An 18,357-nucleotide genomic window follows, 5' to 3' on the forward strand; every position below is an offset into this window, starting at 1 on the left:
ATTGATATAACAAGTGTTTTTGCACCTCTTGTATATATAGTGAAAGTTGTTTTTTTTAAAGGATAAATTACACACACCTCTTTAGATTAGGTCAAATTTCACATAGACATTTTGATTTTAACTTTCACTCACATTTTGAAGAGTTAGACTTGTATTTCACTCACATTCTACGTGTCATATGCTACCCTTCTTGACTCACTGTTGACTTACAAAAAGAGAATTCTGAGTACAAAATGACACAATGACCCATATAACTCATTTTAAGTGACCAAAATGCCCCAAAATTAAACCCCTCTCAATCTTCTTCTCTCGCTAACTATATATACACATATGGAACATAGAGTCACAGAATTTTCTGGTGATAATGGATCAGTTTGTGTCTTGCAACTTCATGACATGCGGGCCTGGTGGAGCCAAAGCATTTGAACTTATTGCCAAATTTTGCTATGATTTTAAAATAGAGCTCACTGCTTTTTGAATGTAGTCAGTCTAAGGTGTGCAAGAGAGTTATAAGCCAAGTTTGGATCATAAAAATCAATATCTGTAATTGGATTAAAACTTTGGATCTTGCTGAATCCAGGTTGAGTACAATGGGAATCCAACCTCATGTCATGGTTTAAGCCCCAAGATGTAAGGATAAGAGAGATACACCACCTTCTCCAAATCTATCTTTGAAGACACAATGAATGGTTTTTGCTCTCACACACAACAAACACAATCTCTTTCAAATATTACAATTATAAGTGACAAAGTGATCTGTCTGGTCTAATATCATATTAATTTGAGAAAGTTTGGTGAAATTAACCCCTTTAATATAACAATAATAATATTAAAAGGGCTCACTATCAATTTCCAATTAAGTACTCTTTAGACTTTTTAGAAAAACTTGATACTCTTGACAATAGAGGTTGGTTGAACCTAGGTGTGCAAACCTACATATCGTGGTATCAATCAAGACAAAAGTGGTAAGCTGGGTAGGCTTGCTTCCTCATTCTCCTGGGAAAACCCAAAAGGGAGAGAGAGAGAGATATTTTGTATTAAAAAAATATAGATAAATATCAATTCATTCAAAAAGTAATTTGGAGTGTAATTGAAAATTAAAATCAAAATCATCTATGTAAAATTTGATCTCTGTTAAAGGAGTGTCAGTGTAATTTATCATTTTTTAAATGATACTTTAGTTTTGTGTGCGTGGACTTGCACGGATATGTAAACATGGGTTTTTTCTATGTGGGATTTCAGTGAGAAAATTCTCTCTTTCGTAAGTCCTTTTTTGGAAAGTTGATTCTTTAGAATTCCAATTGCAAATTTTTGGTCGAGAGTTGGAGGAGTAATGTGCTTAATATGTTAATACGTTTCTTCATGCATCCAAGACTTGGGTAAGACGAATTCAAGTGAACATTATGTTTTCAGTCATATCTTTAATTATATACTATAATTATATGTGTAAATATAATTTGCTCGTCTTTTTATAGATTCTTTTGTATGGTACTTTTTTATGTCAATATATATATTTTTTGAAATAACAGAAAATATCCTTTTCTTATGTAATTTAAATAACTAAAGCACTAAGGCTCCGTTTGGTAGAGTGGAAATGGAAGAAAAATAAAAGAAAGGTTATGGAGGGTGATAAAAAAAAGTGTTTGGTATTGAAAGTTGGAAGGAAAGGAAAGGGAATGGAGGGTTTTGGAGGGATAAAAATAGGCTAAATAGTAACTTTTGTAATCCTCCCAAAAATGGGAGGAAATGGACGAAAAGGGGAAGACAGAGCAGGATAGACCAACGTAATACCAAATTTACCCTTGATTTTAGGGCGCCAAAATTCACTGCAACCTTTGCGTTGAGGAGAGGAACGATGGCCGACTCGGAACAAAATTGCAGTCGCCGGAGAAGAAGGGGCGCGTGTGCGCGTGAAAGATGTGTTAGATCTACTCGCATGCGCGCGTGACGGCGCGTGGGCGGGGAAGTTCAGTTCGGCGATATTGTAGTTTTGAAGTTCAGTCCGGCGATATTGTAGTTTTGAACTAAGAATCTTGTTCCACTTTGAAATATATGGGTTTTGAACTTCTGATTCTTGTAGATTTTGTAATTCGCAGTTGCAGAGAGAGCTAGAGGGAGGGAGGGAGAGAGAGTTCAGAGTTGAGAACGAGAATAAAGTGGAGGCGGAGGCTGAAATTATTTGCCCTAGAATGTTATGAACTTCTGCTTCTCTAGAATGTTTTATATTTGGATTATCATCTATTAAATGGTTTCTAGAATAGCACTACAAATAGAGTGGATGCGGAGGCTGAAATTATTTCCTTAAAAATATATATATATTTTTTCTGGTGGTCCATCATGCCTATAAATTTTGAGGTCCATAATTTTATTTTTTATAATATAAAAGGGTATAATAGTAAATTTATAAAAATACTTTCATTTCCTTTCTTTTCCCAAACATGATCATTGTCCTTCCCTTTCTTTTCCTTCATTCATGAACCAAACACAATACCAAATTAAAATTATCCTTCCCTTTCCTTTCTTTTCCTTTCCCTCATAACTAATGTTATATTACCCCTTCAAACCCACACTACCAAACATAGCCTAAAGGCCCCGACGCAAGTAAACCCAAGGTTCTTTAACTATGACCCACCACCGTAATTGGTTGGTTCCATAAATTTTTATTTTATTTCCAATTGGCTTTATTTATTTATTTATATACGTTATGTATATACTAATACAGTACCATTCTTCTTCAAGAAAATAGAAGGGATTATTACTAATACATGGGCTTAAGGCCCAAATGTTACCCTAAAATGGAAACAAAGTCTTGATTTTCACTAAAAGGATTGACCTAGAGAATATTTCTCTAAAATGGATTCCACTTTATGCTTTATACCACAAAAGAACTTATATTACTAAAATGACCCAAAGTAATATTTTAACATAACATAAAGTGTTATCTGTTGGACTGTCAACTCTTGCTCTAGCATGCCTGCGGGCCAGGTATTCATCAGTACTGTCTGGTGAGCTGGTTTCTTCATTTCTGTAGGCAAGATTAAACTGTTCTAACAACATCTTTTCTTTATTTATTATTTCTTTAACTTCTGGAGATATCTCAATCTCTGGAGGGGGCTTGATGTCATGAGGAATTCTTGCTTTAACAAAAATCTCCATGTTGATATTATGATCATAGAGTCTGAAACCAGGATTATAGCTTGGGTTGATTTGTCGATAGGCTTTGTAGTACACCAAATGGTTGAAAGTGGCTGGTTCGATCTCATTGCGAAAGTTATTTACAAAATCAACATATTGGGTAAGAATTTTGACTTCAGTAGGATCAGAATGAATATAAATTTGATGTTGTCCCAAAATTATAGCTCCATCATTTACCCATTCCGGGGGAGTACTGTGAATTTGAAAGAGAATTGGACTTTCTGGCATAAAATTTTGAGTTAGTTTCTATTCGAAGGCAATGGCTTGGTTTAAACGGTTGGGAAAATTACATAAAGAATTTAGATATTCTAAGGGAGTATCCTTGGGTATGGTGACACTATAGATCATTCCTAATTCTAACCGCTTGCTTAAATAACAAATGGTTGTCTTGGTAGAGAAAAGGGTTTTTCTGGTTACTTCAAAAGGAATAAAGAAAATAGGGTCTATATCTAACAAGATAATGGCTATTGGTATGTCAGTGCCAGTTTGTATTAATCGTATGAAGGTATAGTTATAACGGGTTCCTTTAGGTGGACTGTTGTTTCTGAGGTAATTTTGGATATCAACCCATTCCTTGAGCCCATCTGACTTAATTTCTTCAAGGATAAGTTCTTTGATGTCATCTGGAAAGAGCTCAACTTGTTGTCTCAGGATTTCTCCATATGTGGGAGAAAATATGGGTAATAACTTGGCATACTTGGTTTGTACCTGCAGAAGTTGAACCTTCTGAACATTTTCATCTTCATTAGTCCGTTGCTCAGAAATAGTTAGTTCTGTGGGATTTGCTGTCGTCTTTTGATAAGCTAAATTTAACTTTTTATATGAGATATAAGCGTCTCATGTTCTTGTTGTAAATTCTGATACGCTTTATTAGATGATACGAAATATTCACTTAAGGTGTTTAGATTTCTGACCAGGGTTCTATCGGGGTTGTTTCTAGAAAACCAAATATTATCTAAAATAAGTTTTTGGTCAGGAAAAAGATTATGTCTAGCGCGGAACTGTTGAGCTGGGTTTTGGATAATTAAAAGAGGATTAGAAGTGCTTGGTATAAGGCTATAGTTATTGTTGCTCTTAATTTCCATTCCTGTAAAATTTAACAATCGATTAGTAAACGGGACAGAATATCTGCTAAATAATTGTCTTTTCCTTTAACATGTTCAAATATGGGCTTAAAACCTCTTCCTGTAATACAATCAATAAAGAAAATCCATTGTTTTGCAGACATCCGTTGTTGCTTTGCTTTGTTTGCAAATTTTACTATGTTATCACAATCTGTTCTTATAAGAAATTCTTTATTAAGGAATATCTGAAATTTTTCAATAGAGTTGGTTACTCCTAGAATTTCTAAGTCTGTTGAGGGTAAAATAGATTGTGCTTTATTAAAAGTTCCACTAGCATGGCGACAAATTTGTTCTTCATCTCGAGAAGACTCTTTTGTTGGTCTTTGAAGAAGTAACCCTGCCCATCCTTGAGCTGATGCATCTGTTTGAATAATTTTAAAACTTTTTTCAAATAGGAGCTGTAAAGGTTCTAACTGAGAGACTAAAGATTTGATTTTCTTAACTAACTCTATATCTTGGGTATTAAAATATTTTTGACCATGTTTTCCTAGTTTTGAATATAAAGGTCCAACTAATTGTCCTAATTTGGAAATAAAATTACGACCATAGTTTAATAATCCTAAGAATGCTTGTAACAACTTGGTTTCTTCTAATTTATCAGGAAAGTCTAAAATCTTTTTGACAATATGAGATTATAGTTCTATTTTTCCATCTTTTATGTATAAATCTAAGAATTCAATATCTTGTTTTTCTAATATCATCTTTTTACTACTTATAATGAGTCATTGTGTTATAAACTCGTTGAATATAAGTTCAAGATGTCTTCTATGCTCTTCTTTAGTTTGACTAAAGACTAGGATATCATCGATGTAAACGCAATAGAATTTTGAGTGTTTATTGAATATAGTATCCATTTTACGCTGAAATTCTTGTGGCGCATTTTTTAATCCAAAAGGCATAACAAACCACTCATAATGTCCTTCAGGACATATGAACGCTGTCCATTCAATGGATTCATCAGCCATATGGATTTGCCAAAATCCTGATTTACAGTCGAATTTAGAAAACCATTTTCTATCTTGGATTTGATTTATTAAAACATCTTTATTAGGGATTTTACAACTATCATCGTAAGTATTATCATTTAATCGTTTATAATTTATAACCATATGAGCCTTTCCTCTTTTTATTTTAGCATGATTTATAACCATAAAAGCTGAACTCCTATGTCTATTATTACTTTTTCTTATTACTTTTAGTAATAATAGTTCCTTAATTTGTCTTTGGAATTCCTCTTGATCATCTAACGTATGAGGATTATCTTGTGTCTTTATAGTTATAAAAGGATTTATTATATTTAATTTTGCTTCAATTTTATTTTTATACTAGTGTTTCTGGGGGTCTTCTCCTAAAATTTCTGTGATTTCAGCTAATCTTATAAGATTATCAATGTTTAGTTTGGGGTTTTTTAATATAGCTTTATTATTAAGGAAAAACTTTGGTTCATCAAGATGACTAAGAAACATTAAGGCTTCAGAAACGTCTTCTAAAAATTCGGATACATCAAATAAATTTTCTGTCGTTTCTTCTGTCATAGGTAAAGTATTAACATATGTAATGCTTCTTTATCCTTTTGAGGAATATAAGGATCTCTAGATGGAATAAAGGTTCCTTTCTTAAAAAACTGTAAACCTGTAGGGGTATACATAAATCCTCCGGTGAATGAGTTTATAAAATTTAATCCTAAGATAAAATCATAGGTGCTAGGAATATTATTAATTACATAAGTCTTGGGTAAAACAAACTTTTCATTATTAATTAATATAGGAATGTTTTGAACACAATGGGTTATTCGAATTTTTTCATTATTATACTGGCTCATGTTAACATTATAATTTAACTTTGCTAAGGCTTCGTCTGGGACTAAATGTGTCACACCCCAACCCAATTTACACTATTTAATAAATTGAACCAATTGGAATGTATCTAACTATCTGCATTAACCTCATTCAACATGGCATCATCATACATCAGAGTACCTGCTTAACAATTTACAATTTAAAACAAAATATAGGCCTGTTATGCAAATTCTGACAACTAAAACGTTAACGACAAGTTACACTATTAAAATTCTACTATAATATTTACATCTTAGATAAAAGACGTTCGATTGTTCTTTTCCTCATTCCCACATAAAATTCTAGACTTGGCAGCAGCGACCCAACCTTGTACCTGAAAATATAGATATGAAAGGAGTGAGCTTAAATCTCAGTGAATGCAACCCTACTACATCAGAGTATTATAAACAATTATTATCTGATAACTTCAATTAAACTTCATTAAAATATTACATACATTAAAATATAGTACTCTCCTTCTTGGCCAGAGTATGGACCTTATTTAAATATAGTACTCTCCTTCTTGGCCAGGACCTTATTTAATGTAGTACTCTCCTTCCAGGCTAGAGTAGGGACCTTATATAATATATTACTCTCCTTTCAGGCCAGAGTATGGACCTTATATAATATATTCAAGTTATATATATATGCGTGTTCATATCACATAACAACTTCAATACTTTAATTTAACACATTCAAGTGTAAAACTTCCAGTGAGTACACTCACCTTGGTTCCTTTTCCAATTATTTATTTTTCCTTCGGTGCCGTCGATGTGGTCCGTTCCATCTCCTTGCCTGAACAACATTTATAATCATGTCATATATATTTCTAAAAAGAATTTAAACAATTTAATCCTCCATTCAAATATAAATCCCAGCCTTGGTATGTATGTAATTGAAATTGAAATTCTAATTACAACCATATATAGATTAATTTTAGGACAGTAATTAAAATCAAATAAGAAGTGTATTACTTTATATAATTTAACAACTTAATTCAAAAAGAACTAATGATAGAGATTTTGTTCAAAAGCACCTCAATAAATAAAGTATTGAACAATTAGATAATATAAATGTCCAATATAAAATTAAAACTACGAGAATTTTCTACCTTTAGGACTGCATACACAACTTTCTCTAGCTTTTTTTTTAATTTTATTTTATTTTATTTTTTTATTTTCTCTCTTTTTCTTCCTTCTTCTCTCTCTAACAATTTTTCCCACATTATTTCACTGATATATAAATATAAATATAAATATATATATATATATATATATATATTATTAACTAGTATCAGTCTATATATGGTGACTGATAAGGCAGTTCCCAATAGGGATGTCAATTTTTACCGCCCCGCCGGGGCCCCGCCCCGTTCCGCCTCGTTAATAACGGATATGGGAACACGTATTATACCGTTGGGGCGGACATGGATACAAATTTTGTACCCGTCGAGGGTCACGGGGAGGTAAGGGTTCAATATACATATCCTAGGGGCCCCGCCCCGCCCCGCCCCGCCCCGCCCCGCATATAACTATATTTAATATATATATATATTAATAAGTTATTTTAGCGGCTTACCCAACCCATCTCTTACAATCCTAATTTGGGATGTAAACTTGGTATTAAATTTGCTTTTATTTTGGTTATGGTGGAAGTTGGAGCTTAGAACTTCTTGTGATTTGGTTGTATTAAACTTTTATTTTTGTTTATTATGTTCTTTGAATTATGTTATGTGCATGTTATTTTTTTTATTTTTGTTAGAATACATAATTTTATTTATGTTGTGTCATTCCTAGGCTTTGCACATTTAAATAGCAGGAGTTTAAGTTCCAAAAAGTGGGAGAAAAAAATTTGTTAGTGGGGCGGGCACAGTATTTCCTATCGGGGCGGGGTTGGATATCAAAATTCAACCCGTCGCGGGTCTCGGGGCGGGCATGGACTTGACAAAATTTAAATGGGGCGGGGCGGGGCGGGATTTAGGGAAACCCGCTCCAAACCCGCCCCGTTGCCATCCCTAGTTCCCAACTTAGATAATTCATTAGTTGAATCAACAAGTGAAATAATTCCAGATAAATGTAATTTATGCAAAACCCCTAAATCAGGTTATTCATAAAAGTTTAAACAAAATAAATATACTTCAGAATGGAAACTATAAATTTCTTTACCTTATGTTGAATCCAACAACTATGGTAGAAAAATCCCTTTCTTTTTTCTCCCTTTTCCCTCTTTCTTTTCACACGACCTCACCTTCATTCCTCTGTGTTTCCCCTTTCAAAACTTTCCATATTTCCTTTTTGTTTTTCAATCCCCAGCCGATTAAGGAAATCACAAGGATAAGCTTCAATAATATTATTTTATTTCTATGCCAGACGTCCTGTTCAAGTGTGCCTACCAAGTTGTGCTGGAAACTAACCGCCATTTAAAAATTTTATTGAATAAACCTTAACAAAAACAATATAAAATTATGTAAACAAGATCTAATATATAATATCCAATATATAAGTATATATATGAGTACTACAGCTTTCCACTAAGTTTCCTAGAGAAACTTCTACTAACTTCTAACTAGTAAATGTAATTACCAGTTCATCACAAAGCTGTCCCTCTAACAGCTTGCATCATCATTTAATAATAGAAATATTAAATATTAAAGCTTTAAAAAAAAAATTCAAAATTCACCACTTAGTCCTTCAGCATAAAATTCACACACAGGCATACTTCATTTTACCATCACCAAACACAATACCTCATGGTATCAAACCCACCACCCAAACAAACCTTCATTACATACCCTCCCCATGGATCCACATCCACACATATATGCCATTATTATTATATTATTAGCATTTTTAAAACTAAGCTAAATAGACATTTTAAAAGCCTAATTCACATTAATAAGAGTATAATAGAAAATAGAAAAATAATAAAGAATTCGGGATATGACAAAATGTTTTTGAATTATACTTTTAGATGCTCCAGTATCGAGCATAGCTGAGGTTTAAACTAATTTTTCTCTAAATTCTAATGTTACTGGGAATTGAATTAGACTAGATGGTTTATATACTGAATTTATAGATTCAACTAAAATATCTTCTTGCTTATCTTCATATTTTATATAATAATTATGACATAATAAAGTTTTACAATGGTTTTCACAGTAATGACCTTTTTTAATAGATGTATTGCATTGTTTACAATTATAAGAAGAAAATTGAAAACTAACTAAGTTATACTGACATGAGGGATTACTTATAGTGTGAACGAATTCTTCTATTGAATGAAGCCCTTGTTGAAAGTCTTCATCATTATCAAAGTTGCTATCTAAGCTCTCAATACTATATATACTTTCATTATCATCGTCAGAGTCATAAACACTTTCTAGTTCATATAATTCTTCTATCTGTTCTTCAATATCTTCAAGTATGTTGATCTTTTCTTGTATCCTTTTAATAGGATTCTGTTTGTATCTATGAGGGCAATTTGGTCTAATGTGTCCTGGATCTCCACAAATAAAACATTTGCAGTGTCTTTCTTTTGTGGGTAAAGTGTTTACATTATTATCCTTGTCTTTGTTGTCCTTTTTATCTTTATTTATCTTTTACTTTTTATACCAAGGCCTCTTTCTGAATTGCCTAGGGTTTGTTCTGACATAAGGTTTTTTATTACTAAATTTCTTGTAGGTTTTGCTTTTATGCAGATTATATTTTTTAGGTTTATTATACTTATAATTGTAATTTTTTTGAGGTATACACCCATACTGGGGTGGAAAATCTATTTGTCTACACGTATAATAAAATTATTTTTTGATTTGTTTAGACTCTTTACGTTGTCGACATTCTGCTTTTAACATGTTATACATATGATTAACTCTATCCCCTATGGTTAGCGTATTGCGTCTAGGGTTTTCTAACCATTTTTCCCATATTTTAGTTCCTACGCTTCCGGGTAACTTCTGAAGATATCGATCAAGTAATGTTTTATCACCTGTTTTACCAGTGGCTGCAAAATACTCAAAAAACTTATTGGTATAGTTTTTTATGTATCTAAAATCACAAATCTGTAATAATTCTAAATTACGTAAACCTTCGTTTTGTTTTATTAAGGCGTCATTTAATAATCTGTCTTCACCAATTAATACTTTTTTAATGAGGCTTGTAAAGCCTTGAATGGGGAAATTATCACGTAAGATGGCATAATCATTTGGATAAATTACTTTATAAGCTTGCCACCAATCATGAATGGTTCATCTTAATAAGGTTTCACAATAGGTTAAGGCTTGAGTTCTATTGTCAAAATTGGTCAAAATAGATTGCCGAATACAATCTTGTTCCCAATTTTCAATTACCTTTGCCCAGTCTTGGGGATCGTGCGGTGCTATGTCTAATATTGTTCCTGATGATTGCGCTGGTATATTATTATATTGTCTACGATATTGTGTTAATGTGTACATATCTGGTATACTTCTATTTTCTACATAAGTTTCTCGTGAGGGATTTAGTCTTTGTCCAGTAGTAAAGTTATCACTTAGGGTATTACTACCTGAGGTGTTAGTATTTCTTTGGTCACTCATTTTTTGGTCGATTGACTGAGATTTTGATCCTTCTGGTACTTTCCCTTCTCTATATTCTATTACATTTAACTCTTCTTTGACTGTGTTTAATTCTAATGCTGTATAGAAGGATTCAAATCCGACGCTTAGAATATTTTTCTTAATATCATCATTATTTCCTTGTCCTAAATAAATACTTTCGATAAGTTGGTATTTAGGTTCTGGATACTTGTCTTCCAATGCTTTAAATTCTAAATTATCAAAATCGTATATTATTTTATCTAGAATTTCATCTTCTAATATATCATAAAGGACATTTATTTCTTCAGGAGATTCTATCTCGATTAATGTAGTTAAGAAGTCTTCTTGAGTATCATCAATTAAATTGTCTTGTCTTTTATAATTACTAAACCTTATGCTAGCATCTCTGTTATTTGAAACATATATCATATTATTTTCGGGAATCTTTTTAGGTGTAGTAGTAAGTTTAGGTAATTTCCATTCTGTTCCTTCATGGGTAATACTGCTTACTTTTCTGGCTTCTATCATCTGGACATATTTGCTACTAAAAGGTTTAACTATTTCACTAAATTGGGCTTTAAATTTTAAATTATACTGATTAACTTCCTTTCCCATAAATAAAGTATTAACTAATAAATTTTCAAATTGTCCTGTCATATTATATCCTTTCGTAGATATAGCTATCTTAATATGTTTACTGAATTCTCTAGTAGTCATCGTATAATTGGGAATACATCCTACTATTGCGGCATTGTCGGGTAAGTCTATTTCGGTGCTGGCTATTTGTGCTTGTTGATGGTTATTCCATCAGTCATCATAAATATAAGCAAGTGCTCTAGTTCCGGTTTCTGCTCTATTTAATCATACTAATCCTATCATTATAACGCCTAAATGCATAAGTTCTAAATTATTATTATTTAGTTCTTGGCATGTTTCGGGTGTTATAAGGTCTAAAATAACTTGATTATTAACTGCACTTATTTTCTTTGGCTAAAATGATTATATATCTTGCTCTGAAAATCTAATAAATTATTAGAATAAAGATTAATTTTATTTTTTACCTTCTTCATTTCTTGTTCTATATATTTTTTAGCAACATGTTCATTATCATATAAATCTTCTACTCTAATTATTTCTTTGGCTTTTCTAAGGATAATGGCCATTGTGGTATTTGCTTATGAGGTTGAGGTTGTAATAAATTTACACGCTTGGTTGTTGTAGGAAAGGACTGGTTATTGACTGACAATTTTATTTCTTTTATTTTATCTGATAATTCAGATAATTCTTTAGAAGATTCTTTGGGAATACTTTCTTGTATTACTTCTAATTTCTCTTCAACTTTATTAACTTTATCAGATAACTGGAGTAATAACTGAATTAAAAAGTTATTTTGTCTAATATGTATATTAGTTGATTATACATCTGTTTTAAAGCTTGTAAATCCTATGGGTTCTTTATCAATTTTGTAAAGTTCAGGTAACGCGGTTAAATAATCAGGACTACTGGTGCTCATAAAACTATTGTAATAATTTTTGGATATCGGTTTTAAGGGATTTTAAAGAGTCTATGATTATTTTCTGGTTTTTAGCAATATTCTTAATATCACTATTGATATCTTTAATTGCGACTATGTAACGACCCTAGTTGATGCCAAAATTTAAAAAAAATTCGGCATAACCTCCCCTAAAAATGGGTCTTCAACAACCTGTCCCAATACACAAAACACATAAAATCATCTAGCATCCCATTCATCCGTTCATTATACCTTAACATAGTTCCTTTCATGGTGGAACATCCACACACCAATTAATCTAAATTATCATAATTACAGTCCCAAAATACAAGATTAATATTTAAAGTCCATGTCTTACAACGTTACATGATACAATTGCATGGAAACATATACCATAATTCCACTAGTTTCATTTACATCAAACAAAAGATAAGTTCGTTCTTAAGTTACAATGCCATGAATACTAATTTAGTTACATTAATTTCCACAACTACAAATATACATAGAACGGTCAAAATACAAAATAGCAAACAACCTTCTAACAACTTTCAAGCTTGAGGTGGATTGTCATCCACCAGTTCATTTCCAAAACCTGAAAAAAATAATATAAATAGTAGGGTGAGCATAAAGCTCGGCAGGTGACACTTAAGACACACATCTTGTGTCCTTGTGAATCCAAACAAAGCATAGGCCAATGGGAAATGGGGATCATACAATGTCGGGAAATAATACAGCATAACGATTCAATGTCAAGTATATCCAATGCAATGGTATAAGATGCAATGCATGCTAGTGTCGCTCCCCATTTTCATAATCCAAAACATCATTTCCAAACTGTTAATACAGCCTGCCCTTTGGTAGCCCCGCCGCGACACGAGAGGAGGATTGGCTAGTGTCCCTGACCCTTGGTAACCCCGCGGCGTCATTATGGGGCCCAGCTAGCTCAACCACGCAAGGGCGACTCCCTAGTCCCCTCTAGGCTATATTAACCTCCGGCCCGTTGGTAACCCCGCAGCAACCGGGTTTCGTATAAAACCATTTCATCAAAAACACTTCCCTGAAATTTCCCATATTTATTTCAAGAAGAATTTCTCCCATTTCATGCAAACCCAATGGTATGTGCATGTATATATGTTCCATACATTCAATGTCATGGCATTTAAAATTCTACACCATAAAATTAAACATTCAACATGTTCAACATCTCCCAAGTAATTATTAACACATTAAGATATAACAAAATACATTTAAGCATGCTTTACACATAAAACAACTCACATTCAAATACATGAATTTCTCTAGATAACATTTCAAATAAGCATTGATACAATTAACTTCTAATTAAGCATGCTTGGCACAACAAATGATTATAACTCACAATGGAACAAGAAGGTAGTGGATTAAGGTGTCCCTACCTCAAATTTGCACAAAACCCTTAAAATGGGTCTTGAAATTCGAACTCCAAGAAGGGCACCAAATCTGGAATTGTTCGTATGGATGCGTAGAGCTCGTCGTGGGCTTCGTTTTGCCTCAAACGGCACCTAAATCCGCCAAGAAATGAGGGAGAAATCAAGCTTAATTGTGTAGAAGAAAAAAAAGAAAAGCAAGCGGGCAGAGAGGGAGTAAATCGAGAGAGAGAAGAAAAGAAAAAAAAAAAAACCGTGGGTCTGTAATGACCCATTACCCATTCCATAGACTTAAAATTGGAGTGGGTCCCACCTTTTTTTTTTTTTTTTTTTTTTTTTCTTTTACTTTTAAATTGCACCACACACAGACAGACTAATATTATCTTGATGTCTAAATTATTTGGACTAGAATTCTGTACTACTTGTTCTTTAATATAATCTAAGTTTTCTCCTAATCGTTTTATAGAAGTATCTAAATTATTAAAGTCAAGTCTGTTCATAAACTAAAATCGTTGCCGTCTAACTTCTAAAATATTTTGTATTAATATAATTCTAGATCTAAGTTCTTCAATTCTTCTTTGTAGACTACGTGTTGTGTCTCCTAATTCTAGCATTATGTAGCAGTTACTAAGTGCTGTTTGACAAAATTATAATATTTGAATAAGTTATTCTTTAGGTAAATTGTGCATAAATTAAACTCCTAGAGGTGAGAATATAAATTCAGCTTAATAAAGGGCTAAAATAAAACTTAGATCATTAGTTCATGTATTTGTAAATATGCAAACTACATTTGGCTATGGGTAATATACCTACACTAAGACCTCTTTATTGTAAAAGTCCCAAAATAGAATGTGGGACTGTTTCCTGCGTTTCTACAATCTACGTACATATCTTAGATCGAGCACTAGTTTCTTGCAGAATGATTTCTAGGTTTTCTTTTCTTTGCAGAATATTGGAGATGTGTTGGTTGTTGCATGCAAGCTGATTGATTTGAAGATATTATTTTCCAACTTTTTTTCCGATTCTGGTGAATCTCCGCTGTATTTTCTACTTTATACATTTTCCATATGTATTTATTTTCTTTATTTGATCTTTGTTTCTTACTGATTTTATCTTCTTTATTTCTTTTTCATCTTTCTCTGCGTGGGTATGTGATTTTTTTTTTTTTTTTTTCGTTTGGTTGGTTTTGTAGTGATCGATGGCTATTCGGTTTTTGTTTGGAGTCCAAACACTTAATGGGTTTTTTTTCGAGGATTCAAATCCATTTGGTATGATTGTGGACTTTTCTCTCTTCCGTGAGTTTGGGATTGAAGATTAAAAGAGTGAATAAATAATTTCCCGATTGATTACTGTAAAAATCTATTGCTGTTGAATGGGGACTCAGACGACAGGATCTAAAGGTGGTGGTGGTGGTGGTGGAGGAACCCAAGAGCCGAAGTCGCTTGCACTGACTCAACAAGGCTCCTTGTACAGCCTAACACTGGATGAGGTTAGCTGATTTGGGGAAACCTCTGAGCAGCATGAATCTTGATGAGCTTCTCAAGAGTGTGTGGAGCGCAGAAGCTAATCAGGGAGTATGTAGTGTTGCTTCTGCCTCCTCCCTGCATCGGCACTTGAGTCTTACGCTTTCTAGGGATCTGAGCAAGAAGACTGTTGATGAGGTGTGGCAGGATATTATTCAACAAGGGCAGAAGAATAATCTTGATAGGAAAGCCCAGGATATACGACCCGCTCTTGGCGAGATTACACTGGAGGACTTCTTGGAAAAGACTCGGGTGGTTGCTGTATCTTCTCCAGGGAAGAAAAACTCTAGTCCTCTTTTAGGACCTGATCCAGTTGCATTGCCCCCAAAAAATTTTCCCCAGCAAGTTCAGTGGATGCACTACCAGTTTCCCTCAATTCATCCGCTGTCACAGCAGCAGAATATGCTGGCTGTTTTTATTCCAGGTCACCCAATTCAACAGCCTCTTACTACAAACCCACTTATGGATGCAGCTTCCCCTGAAACCCAAATGAGCATGTCACCATTCACTCTGATGGGCACACAGTCGGACACTCAGACACCTGGACACAAAAGGGCTGCCCCAGGAGATGTAATTGAGAAGACTGTTGAAAGAAGGCAGAAGAGAATGATCAAGAACAGGGAATCTGCAGCCCGGTCACGAGCAAGGAAACAGGTTGCATTTTAAAAGTTTGTGTCTGTTTGTTTTTTCCAACTAGGTTGTGATTCTCATTCTTTTTCCATGCCTATAAGATGTATATGTTGATGGACAGGCTTACACACATGAGCTGGAGAACAAGGTTTCGCGTTTAGAAGAAGAAAATGAAAGGCTTAAGAAACAGAAGGTAGCTCTATCATCTTTCCCCAAGCCGTTTTTGTGCTTTTCGTTCCTATCATGTGATTTCATGTCATACCATAACTTCATCTGTCCATAAAGAATTATTTTATGTCTGTCCAATGGTAGTAGAATTTTTTTTTTTTTTTTAATGTGAGAGAGAAAATCAAAAGCTTGCAAATGTGATGTGATGTATGCTTATCAGTTGATTGCAGTGCCTTTGAATTTTCCACTTTTAATTTGCAGTGCTTTCCTAAATTGGTTAATCATACTTCGCAACTTAATTCGGGATTATTTCCAAATCATAAGTCATCACCATTGGCTAAGTAGTGCAGACATGAACACGATACAACATGGATAACTCGGCACTTGAAGTTCTAAAAATGTATAACACAATTATGCCGTGGACACAACTATATTTAAATATATATATATATATATATATATATATATATATATATATATTAAGTATGACTATTTTAGGACTTTAATTAATTTCTAATTTATATACTAGGAGTTACTTTGACATAATTTAGAAGATGAAGTTTGCGATATTGTAATGATTGTTATCATATATATGCTACTATTCCACTACTTCGTCATTAAAATAATATTTTTGTTATGTATGAAAAAGTATTTGTGATGCTGTGGTCTGAATTTTGTTTTGGCCTGCGGGTCTTGGACCCAGTGAGGTTTTTGTTCTAATTTTGTATGCGTTTTCACTTGCGGGTCTTGGACCCTGTTTGTGAGTAATGAGAGAACATTGAAAATCACAGGAAAGAAATCCAGAGAAAGAGTTAGGGTTTAGGTAAACTCCTCATTTTTGTATAGTGAAATCTTTCACTAGGTCTTCACCGTGGACGTAAGCTTAGGTTTAAGCTGAATCACATAGATCCTTGTGTTCTTTGTATGTGGTGTGTTTACTTTTTTGTCGTGTTTCTTGGTTTGTTCTTGGTTCGCGGTGTTTGTCGTAACAATATCATTGTGCCACTTGTGACCATGTGTATGATGCCAGTTTTAGGAATCCGTTATTATCTTTTCTGGTATATTGTGTGGACATGATATACAATTTGCTGCCAACCTTTTGAGTCCCATTTACAGGGAAAATTCCTTTGGTATGCTTTCCGTCCCTTGGTCTTTCCTGCTGTTACTAACTTCCAATAATTTATTGTTAAATCATGTTACTACTAAAGACCCAACATGTAAGACTTGCCTCTGTTTTTTTATGTTTCAAAATAAAACTTTTCTTTCCTCTTTTTTTTTTTTTTTTTTTCCTTTATAATCTTTGTGGTTTCTCCCTGCAGGAGGTGGAGAAGGTATTGCCGTGCGTGCGTGCCACCTCCGGAGCAGCAGTATCAACTTCGCAGAACTAACTCGGCCCCTTACTAACTTCTGATTTCATGTATGAACATTATGTAGATTGTAGTTTTCATTAACCAACGGTAGTCCTCAAATTCCCAATTATTGGGGACCAGCCTTGTTTGGGTGAAAACCTTTGGTAACTTTTTCCTCCACAGGTTGGCTGTCCTTAATTACCCATACAAGTCTTTTCGTTGTATGTACAGTTTTATAGTTTCAACTGGACTTTATATAGCACCATTAGATTCCATGATTAGCCCTTATAATTTTGGCTATACTCAATTCTAGTCGGCCTGCCATCTAATATGCTTGATTTCTTGCAGCTTACCTATTTGTCGGCCATTATTACTGAGTGCTGTTTAGAACGTGTTCTATAGTTGATTCATGGGAACCTATTTCTTACCACTATCTAAAGGGTTATTGGGGACAGCATTCTTCAGAATCAGTTTGGGATTGTTGCCAAACACAAATGCCTATGTTAATTTGGTCAGTAAATTGATGAAAATAAAAGGTTAATATTGTTTTAAAATAATGAAGGTGGGATTTGATGCAAGGGTGGGTTGAAGTTTGAACTCTACATATAAGGCCTTTTCCAGACCCTGCAATAGTGGAAGGGCTAGCCCATGATGTTTTAAAACAGTGGGATGATTCATCATTTCTTGAATGTTGCATATACAACAATATATTTGCTTATGATGCGGAGGTCAACTTTTAAGGATTTATTGTCCTTGCATATAGCGCTGTATTATAGCTTTATAGTTTATACCGTTTGAAATCCTGGCTTTATAGTCTATACTTTACTCGGGTATTTACCATTTAGGTGTGAGATTCATCTAACCTCTGCATTCATGTTAGGAAATTGAAAAGACAATCTTTTACTTATAGGGTTTAGGAGCATCTTGGTTCTAAGATCAACATTTATCTATTCATCGGGGAAAAAAACAATTCAACATTTATTTGTATTAAAATATATGTATATGCATCTAGCTTCTAAGTTGGGAAATACATGGGCTTTT

General features: G+C 33.4%; 1 protein-coding gene across 1 annotated transcript; it reads left to right on the top strand.

The window, feature by feature from the left end:
- The first annotated feature begins 15,130 nt into the window (after positions 1–15,130).
- Positions 15,131–17,408, top strand: LOC132284837 (ABSCISIC ACID-INSENSITIVE 5-like protein 2). Its single transcript, XM_059786974.1, has 3 exons — positions 15,131–15,823; positions 15,921–15,992; positions 17,287–17,408. Exons 1-3 carry the CDS (start codon positions 15,131–15,133, stop codon positions 17,353–17,355), a joined length of 834 nt encoding a protein of 277 aa, XP_059642957.1. The 3' UTR covers positions 17,356–17,408.
- Positions 17,409–18,357: the final 949 nt, after the last annotated feature.

The sequence above is a fragment of the Cornus florida genome, unplaced genomic scaffold (genome assembly GCF_030987335.1).
Source record: "Cornus florida cultivar Cherokee Brave unplaced genomic scaffold, ASM3098733v1 CherokeeBrave_3.0.0_Hap2_Chr02, whole genome shotgun sequence".
In the NCBI taxonomy this organism is placed as follows: domain Eukaryota; kingdom Viridiplantae; phylum Streptophyta; class Magnoliopsida; order Cornales; family Cornaceae; genus Cornus; species Cornus florida.